General features: G+C 37.9%; 1 protein-coding gene across 1 annotated transcript; it reads right to left on the bottom strand.

The window, feature by feature from the left end:
- On the bottom strand, window positions 1–3,459 carry LOC110875905. Its single transcript, XM_022124101.2, has 5 exons — window positions 3,238–3,459; window positions 2,736–3,046; window positions 1,294–2,353; window positions 800–946; window positions 1–718 (listed from the first exon to the last, which is right to left on the bottom strand). The coding sequence occupies exons 2-5, from the start codon at window positions 2,784–2,786 to the stop codon at window positions 177–179; spliced, it is 1,800 nt and encodes a 599-aa protein (XP_021979793.1). The 5' UTR covers window positions 2,787–3,046; window positions 3,238–3,459; the 3' UTR covers window positions 1–176.
- Between the last annotated feature and the right edge of the window lie 6,123 nt (window positions 3,460–9,582).

The raw sequence follows: 9,582 nt of genomic DNA, 5'->3' as shown, positions 1-9,582 counted from the left end.
TATGTTTTCATTGCTTGGTTGCATCAAATAATTAAGCAAACTTAAAATTCCAACAAAAAAAAATGTGTTCCCAAACTAACACCAATGAAAATTTTAAATGATCATGTCATATCAAACAAGCAAGGTACAAACTCTTGAAAAAGTGACCCGGATCAAAGTTTGTTAGTTCTTCCATCTCAAATCGCTCTCAGCAACCCTTCACTATGAGCTCTTCGCATAGCAAGATCCGGCCTGAAGCTCACAAGTTGGCTACTCACATCAGGAAACTGTTGTCGATCCCCTATCGCCTTAACTCCACTTGGTGGCAGCCTCACATTACGCCCTCTCCTCCCATGTGTTGACTTTTTCGATTCTGACCTTAGGCCACGGTCAACTTGATGTGCAGAAATCCCATGTCGGGCAGCTCGGTCAGCCGAGTCTTTCAAAGCACCAGATTTGATTGATTGCCTGTTGAAGTAAGCAATATTAGGCAGAAGACCAATAACAAACTTCCTCAGTTGTTCATCTCCTATGTTTTTCTGTGCAGGGTTGCCCTCCAGACTGATGGCTTGTAAAGAGTTGTAATTTGCTGCTAGCTGTCCCAGGCTTTTTGTGGTGGACAGCTTGTTGAAACGCAGATCCAACACGCTTAGTTTCAGGAGACGATGCAGACCCTCCACTTCACTTATTTTGTTTCCTGCCAAGTATAGTTCTTTCAATGAAGAACATGCTGCAAGACCTTCAAGCACAAAGATTTTCACAGTTAAATCTAATAAACTTGTAACAAACATATATATAGACCGAATGCTGAATTACATACCATGCCCAATTCTGAGGATCCGGTTGTAGCTAAGATCAAGTACACGTAGTTTCGTGAGTTCTCGAAGCCCTTCAATGGTGGAGATACTGTTCTTTGACAGATTCAAAATATGCAGACCACGAGGAAGTGCACCCACTGTAATTCTCACTGTGGACACATTTTATTGATATTCATACAATCGAATGACAAAGAATCAAAATGAGAAGATAATATTCAAGCAAAATCTGGTCTGGGCTAAACGAGTTGGGTCAAAATAAGTCGGGTTCAAATGGGCCGGGTCAAAATAAGTTCGGTTAAAGGATTCGGGTATAAACGATTCATATTTACTTTTTAAACGATTTCTAAGGTGTTCATACTTATTTATTTAACGATATGATAGATTTGACCACATCTTTCTAAGCTGCTCCTCTGAGACCCCTCGACTCCATTTTTTTTGTGCAGTTAAGAAATCTAGATAACATAAAAGGTAGCTAGGAGAAGGATAGAGTTCAAACCTATTGAATTTCCTGAAAGATTAAGAGCCCTGAGGCTCGAGAAAGCACTCAGAAACGGGATCACGACTAACCCATGGTTTGCAAGCTGAGCCGATGTGGCTGCAGCATTCAAAGAAGAAATGTATCTTTTAGCAGCATCCATGCCCAGAACAGACTTAGCATCATTTTTTGAAGCTGGTATGGGATCCAAGGTAGTGTTATTATCATTTTGCCCATGGTGATCAAGGTCCGTAAGCGTGTCAGTTTCTTCCAATGAAGAAGAATGCTGGAGATCCATAATCCATTTCTCAATCCGTCTTATCTTGAAATCCTCATTTGGCAATCCCTCCCATTGACACCCCGAATAATCTTCTTGGACACTTTTGCCCTTGCCTGTTTCATCCACAGGAGGGACAATCCAGTCTTTTGCGGAACCCGCATAGTCGTATTCTTCATCACCATCACTTTTGTCGGCATGATCTACATTATCACTTTCAACTTCATGTTCCAACAAAGTTTCGTTAGCATTATTATCAATCAAGTTATCAACCACATTGGTGTGAGCCAAATGCATATACGGCAATGAGTTAGACTTCACAAACGCGTGTGAGGCGCATGGTGTACGGCTGCTAGAACCAGAAAGGCGCGTCTCAGAATTATCACCAACTTCATCATCAGATCGTGGTAGGCGATCAAGTGACAAATCTGATGCATGATTAACCATATTCGAGCTTATTTGAGGAGAAACAGAAGCCCGGGTGTTCTGATATTCGTGTCCACTACGATTACCATAAGAAGAAGACGAATAATCGCCAGACGTCATGTCCTGGTAGGCTGCGAGGCCAGCTCCTAGCGACACGCACTTTCTCATTCCCCTGCTTTCTTGGTTGTGTTCACTATCGGTGTCATTCCGGCTTTTAAGCCCTTCAGATTTTCCGTCTTGACCCGCTGACGATGGAAATGGATTCGCATTATCGCCTTCATGAACTTCTTTGGAAAAGACAGGATCTTTGTAAGGTTTATTTTTGTTGTGATCTTCCAGTGTTTTTTGCATAGCTTCAGTCGACAATTTGACAGTTTTCTGCACAGCCCATTAATGTCGAAGGGATGTTAGTCCAAACTATAGGTGACAATTTGAACCCATTACTGCATGGGTCGATCCGGATCAGGTTTTTCTTTAAAAGTCCAACAGTAAAAAGTTCATAGAAAAAATACAGTTTCCTAAATCGTTGTAAACAGATTATTAGTGAAAAACTTTATACAAGCATATTTAACGCACCAGCTATTTATAAAAGATTTAGAATGTAGAATGTTCCGGATCAACCCAACCCAAGGCACTATGCTTCATCGCGAAGTCCATAACAGAATATTATCCGGTTCCACCCCAACCCGTTTTGACAGTAACCCAACCAGCCCAACTTAGCCCAAACCATAGAACCACTAAACCAAATTATGTTGCTAACCTTTGGTTTCAGTGAATGAGCGGGAGAATGGAAGCAGGAGAACCTAAACATATTGGTCAAGCGGGCCGTGTTGACTTGTAGTTGTGTTAGCCGTAGTCAAGCGACAAGCCAACCAAAACATGACGTAATCTCCAAACATGTGATGATCTTGATCCCCTCAACACACAAAGTACACTCACTCCTTCATTGTTATCACCCACCACCGGTTTCGTGGCGCGAGCACAGTTTATATTTGTGGTAGCTGCCAGACTGAAACAAGTCCTTTGGGTCCTATTGGATCCCAGTTTTTGACATGTGCAAGAGACAAATGCCTAATAAATATTGAAAAAAATGAATATTTTTCATTATATTCTTCAAATTCATCATTACATTACATAATGATCATAATAAGTTAATGATCAAAAAGTTATGAAACTTCTGCAAACAAATTAATATTTGAATAAAACAGAAGAGATACAACATAACAAACATGATCAAATTCAAACAAGTTTGAATATCTAACCTCTTTATATCCAGATTTGATGTAAGAATTTAAGTTCCTGTTGTTGAAAGATTGCAGAACAATTCAAACTTTTTGAGATGATTGATTGAGTTTTTGGAAGAATAAAGGACAAAGGGTGATTGGAAGATGTTTGTTTGTTTGACTATGAGGGAAAAGGTGTTTGTTTGACAATGGTTGGTAGGGATTTGTACAGAAATGTGAACGGCAATAGGTGCGTTTGTTACCAAACTCGAAAATCTAGGATGCTTCATGCGAAATTCTCGCAAATTGTTGATTATTATTATATGTATTAAAGAAATGAGTAGTTAGATGACTCGTTATTCGTGCCTTCCACAAATTAACAAGATTGTTTTTTTAATATTAGGGTGGATGGGACCCACGTCTACCCATTCGGGTATTGCGGCTACACCACTGTCGGCCCTTCGGTTACTTAGTATGAGAATCGGTGATGAGTACTCATTGAAGGATGATGAGAAAGAGAGCTGAGTGTTGGGGTTGAAAGACAGCTTAGGGGCGGTTCAGGAGAACACCACCGCCTGTGAATGCGGGTTTCGACGAATTCAAATAGGGTTACTTAGTTGTTGACAAATGATAGGGTTCTTATGGGCTACGCCACAGGCACCCTTATACCTAACAAGGTGTGTTCAATACAATATATAGAAGAAGAGCCGGCCACGAGAATTCGTGTACCCTGTTCGAGGTCGGAAAAACATGCCTTTAGGCCTTAACGAAATTGCGCATTGGGCTCACTAAAGGTCTAAACCTAATGTCAATGGGCTAATAACTAATTTAAACCATAATAATAGTTTTGTAAGTGAGCTTATGTTGGTGTTTGAATGGATATACCCTATTAATTTATTTTTTTACATATACATATCAAATTTTTTTTAATATAAGTGCCCTTCGAAATATCAGGCCCTAGCCGGTGGTTCTCCCCGCCTACCCTCAAGGCCGGCCATGTATAGAAGCAATATTAAATAAATAAATGTGAGAATGGTAAACAACCACTTTAAAGCATGCTATTGGATTTTCCATATTAGTCTAATCCCTATAGAATTATAATTTGAAAATTTTAGGGTTTTCACATATATTTTCACTGTATCTCATTCTCTAAAATGGGGATGATTTTTAGTTACCATACGTCCATTGTGAAATCGCCCGATGGTGATGGTCGACATATATTGGTGTGGTTTAGTTAACATGGTCTTACTTTTTGGGCAAACTCAAAAAGTAGCAGAATGTTTACATTTTCCGTTTACGATCTAAAAATAGATTATAGTAACAAATATCATTTTTAGTTATTATTATTATTATTATTATTATTATTATTATTATTAATGTAAGATGATAAATAACATTTCATTTACAATATCATTGGATTTGATATTCGCCCTATGGTGTTTTCTTGATTTGTAGTATTTTGTTATATTTATATTTTCAATAAATGGTAATTTTTGATACTTTGTTGTTCACTCTATTGTGTGTTGGTAAAATTCATATTTATTTTCAATAAATGGTTGATTTTGATCCTTTATCGTTCACTCTATTGTATGTTGCCAAAAAATTCATGTATTTACCTGAGCCAGAATAAGTGTTTGAATCGTTGGTCATCTGGTACCCTTGGGCTAGTATGCACATGCAAACACCGTTGGACTAGTCACACTGTCACAGTGAGGGTGATATTTTCGTATATGGACACGAGCATGAGAATCAGTTACTATAAAAACAAGTTACTTAGACCATGCGTAGTGGAAGACACCCCATCCTTGGGCGTTTTGTGTCATGTGGCAGTACAGTCAGCAAATGGGCATTATGGGGCATTTTTCTAAAATGAGTATAGTGGGGATGTAGGCATTATGTTAAAAGGGTGTAAAGAATTAAATAAAAAAACAACAAAAAAAGCTGTTAGACAAAAAAAAAAAAATTAAATGTGATTGGCCAACAAATTGAACAAGAAGCGTTCTTAAATCCACGCCTAGGCCATTTTTTCTTTTGAGAAAAACGCCCAAGGGGGTGATTTTTGGGCGTGAAGGGGCGTTTTTTAAGGCAAAAAACGCCATAAACTGTCCCACTACGGATGGTTTTAGCAGACTAAATTAAAATTCATGTTCAACAGGGATACCCTTTAAACAAATGGTTTTAAAGTAGTTTTATCTCTAGTCATTCTCTTCTTAATTATTTAGTGACAATGCCAACCACTTTAGTTCAAATTAGTAGACTTTTGAATCTTTATTTCCGACAAACTAAATGGATAAACCCAAAAGATAAGTTGAATAAAAAATATAACAAATGAATGGAACCGGTTGATTTTTTGTTATTATTTTATTTTCAATGGGTAGCTCAATATAAGTACATCCTTTATGATCTGGATCATGAAGACCATGAAGTACTCGGACACACGCTAATTGTAGTTATGGATAGAGAAGCATATGATGTGGTTACACAGGCATGATTTGTTAACATTGCGATGCATATGATTTAAAACTAGGTGAAATTCGAATTCTATTATAGCTGAGGTCTCAAATATCTCAAACCACTTTGCTCACAACCATTAATTGTTTTGTTTTATCCAACGATAGGGATGCAAGCGAACGGTCATTTTCCTTTAAATGGATAAATAAACAAGCACGGCCTAATAACGTAGGCACATTCGGCCCATGGCTTTATAGCCTAGTGGCATCTTGGTGGTGGGATAAGGCTTTGGGATCAATAGGTCCTGGGTTCGATTCCCACAAGGGGGGTTTTCCCATGTTTATTGGGTTTCCTCCTGAATTGGTGTGGCATTATGCCTAGTAGAGATGGATATGATCGGGTGGTTCCTCTGGTGGCACGATGATACTCCAGTGGTCCGTCAGTGATCCAAATTTGCCGTTCAAAAAAAAACGTAGGCACATTCGATCTCTAGTGCATGTGATTAAGAAAATGAAGTATTTGTGTCTATTTATGTCTGTTAGATAGTACGTTAAACTAAAATGTATACAAATTAATAAATACACATCAGGGTCGGTTCAACGTTTTTGGAGGCCCTAAACGAAGTACAAAGTCGGGGCTCTTGTAAGACTTGAACCTAAGAAAAATATCAAACGGCTATAGCAAATCGCAATATCAAGTAGTAAAATCTCGAATATCAAATTGCAAAAAATGTTTTTTATGGTTATTGATCAATCGCAAATCGCACCATCGGTAGCAATCGATTACCCGTAGTTTCTCCTCCATCGGGAGAGGATGCATAATTAAGTTCAAGGAAAAAGAGACCTCGTAACTTATTGATTCAAGAAAAAAAAAAGGAATTTGGCCAATAATCCTTCTACTTTTTGGTGTAGACTATTTATTTGTTTGGGTCATTATGTGTTTATTTATTTGGGCAAAATACACAAACACATGTAATATATGAAACAGATAAAAAAATTAAAATTGGATGCCCTTATTTCTAGTGGCCCTAGGCCTTTGCCTAGAATGCTAAGCGGATCGTTCCGGCCCTGATACACACACACACAAACATATATATAGAGGCTGGTTATTGTACAAATTGCCTTAACGTAACATGCGTATGAGATGCAGTATCAACATGCGAAATTTTTTTCCTTTATAACATGCGATTTTTTTTAAACATGCGGCCTTTGGTTTTTACAACATGCGAGATTTCTTTTATGGGGTTATAACGAGCGAACTTGACATTGCGTAGGCTTGTACGTTAAGGCAAAATGTACAACACATTTTCACTATATATATATATATATATATACGTGTGTGTGTGTGTGAGAGAGAGAGAGAGAGAGCGCAAACATAAAAGAATTTAACGAATGGATATAAACCAATGTTCACAAACATAAATGAACTAAAAGACACATCTTTTTGGTTACTCAAACAAATCAGATATTAAAATAATATTTAAATAGAATCGTCGCCGAGTTGTAGCGAACTTCTTTTGTTATTTAGTCTGTATTTACATGTGTTTTGAAATCAATACGAGCAAGTTGCACACGGAACCACTGACAAGAATAAAAATAAAATGTAGAAAAAAAAACACTAAAAGATAACCGAAAGAGAATCAACCAAAAAGTTGTATGGTAATGGTTGTATGAAACCCGTGGTCAGAGATGAACAAATGGTACTAGGTACTAGTACCGAATTTCTCGAACCGAAAGATCTTAAGTACCAATTCGGTACCGACTTTTGATGTTCTAGGTACTGGTTCGCTATGGGTTTTTACATTCATATATCGGTACTGTAACCGGTAATTTTCGGTCACAGTATCGATTCGGTATCGATTGACACCGAGCTCATCCCTACCCTTAAAACAAAAAAAGAAATCATTAAAAGTTGAATAAAATCAACAAAAAAAAGTTGTACGATACCGTTGTTGTTCGTACGGTACCCGTGATCAGGGATGAGCAAATGGTATCAGGTAGCAGGTAGCAGTACCGAATATTCCGAACTAAAAGAATTTCAATATCAATTCGGTGCCGACTTTTGACGTTTTCTGTACAAGGCTGGTGCCGTTTTTTTATCTTCATGTACCGATGCCGAACATGATCGTACCAAAAAGAATAATAAAAAACAATTGTCACGTGGCAGCCGATGAATAGTACTTAGTCCATTAATATATAGATAATTATCATTTTAAAATTCTAATCTTGTGTCTATCATCAACCACCCTTTAGTTGAACAAATATCTTGATTGTTCGAAAGTTGGAAGGCATCATAATATGGGCGGCCGATATTTTAATTAAAAAATTTGTAAAGAATCAACCAAATCAACACTCAATAAATTGTGTCTTGAATTTTGACCATCATTGTTAATTTCACACATATTTGTTATAGATCTGGTTGAGAAAAAAGAGTTATCATATCTGAAATATAAACGTATTTTTTTTTTCAGACTCATAAATGCCTAGAAGAGATGTAACAGGGGAGAGACTTGATTGGTAATTAGGTAGTAATTATTTAATTATAATTTTAAAATTTATATTAATTTTGATATTAATACATGTAATTAAATATTATTAAATAAAGTTAGATTTAAAAAAAATAAAGTTACATTAAATTTTCAATTAAGAAATTACAACTAAAATAAAAAAAGGGAAAAATCCACATAATCTGAAGAAAAGAACATCACATATACAAATATATAAAGATAACTAAGCCGATTCCCTTCATTGAGTCCAAGCCCAACTTATGAGAATGATAATGCCAAACATGCTCTACTAAATTCGCACCAAGGGTGTTACGAAGGTCCCTAGAACGTATTTCTGTGCGATTTCAATTTCTTCGCTTGTTGCTTATCACGGACGGAGGCCGTGGAACATCACCTACATAGATTTGGCATACCGTCTTATCTTCATCCTACAAAATCCTAGCATGTAGAATCAAGCATGCGTACATGGCATCCCTTATTTTTTTTCTTTTGCCTACATACGTGTTGGATTGAAAATGATCGCCTAACGCTTCTTCAGAATCCCAAGTGTATTTTCGATATCTTTTCTTGCGGACTCTTGCTTTAAAAAATGGTTTCTTTTGTTGCGTTTAGGTAGGAAAAATGATACGGATCCATCCCACAATACTCAGCCCGACATGGAGGAAGCCCGACATGGAGGAAGCCCGACGTGATATTGGACCGATGGACGGTGGCTAGAAACGATCGGACCGGCCCAAGTGCTTTCTTCCAGCCCGTTAATTAGCATTATCTTTTAATTAGTTTGTTTAAATTTTAAAACTTGGATTATCTTGTTATCTTTTATTCCTTTTGTTTTAAACCTTGGTATTTTATCTTTTTTGGCTAGAATGAATTATTCAGTTTTGAAGTTTCACAACGTTTGTTTCCTTTATTGTTTGGCCGATCGGTAATTGATCGCCGGGTTTTCTCGTTGTTGATCACGAGAGGTTATCCACAAGCTAGGGTTTCTAGCTTCCGCTTATACGAATCCGTATCAAGTGGTATCAGCAGCTTCAGGTTCGCAGGATGTCTGATTACCGGAGAGATCGTCGACAGATTCACCACAGATTCGCCGCCGGAGGCAGCGGCCCTGATCAACGTGATCCGAGAGACATCGAGGTTGACCGTTTACAGAATCGGATTCGTGATCTCGAGTTCGAGAACGACTACTTGCAGCAACAACATCATCGACGTGATGATGAACGAACGATGACCGAATCAGTCGTGTGGGACAATTACGATCGCCACAACGACTTTCATAATGTGTTTGCCCGGTAACCACGAAGACAACCTTCCCCGCCTCGGCACCCTATTGATCCGCTCCGAGCCCTTGGCTTGCGAACGGAAATTCTCGAGTTCGAAGGCAAGCTCAAGCCGATGATTTTATCGACTGGTTACAAACGGTCGAC

The sequence above is a fragment of the Helianthus annuus genome, chromosome 15 (assembly GCF_002127325.2).
Source record: "Helianthus annuus cultivar XRQ/B chromosome 15, HanXRQr2.0-SUNRISE, whole genome shotgun sequence".
NCBI lineage: Eukaryota > Viridiplantae > Streptophyta > Magnoliopsida > Asterales > Asteraceae > Helianthus > Helianthus annuus.
This window is presented reverse-complemented; position numbering and strand designations above follow the sequence as displayed.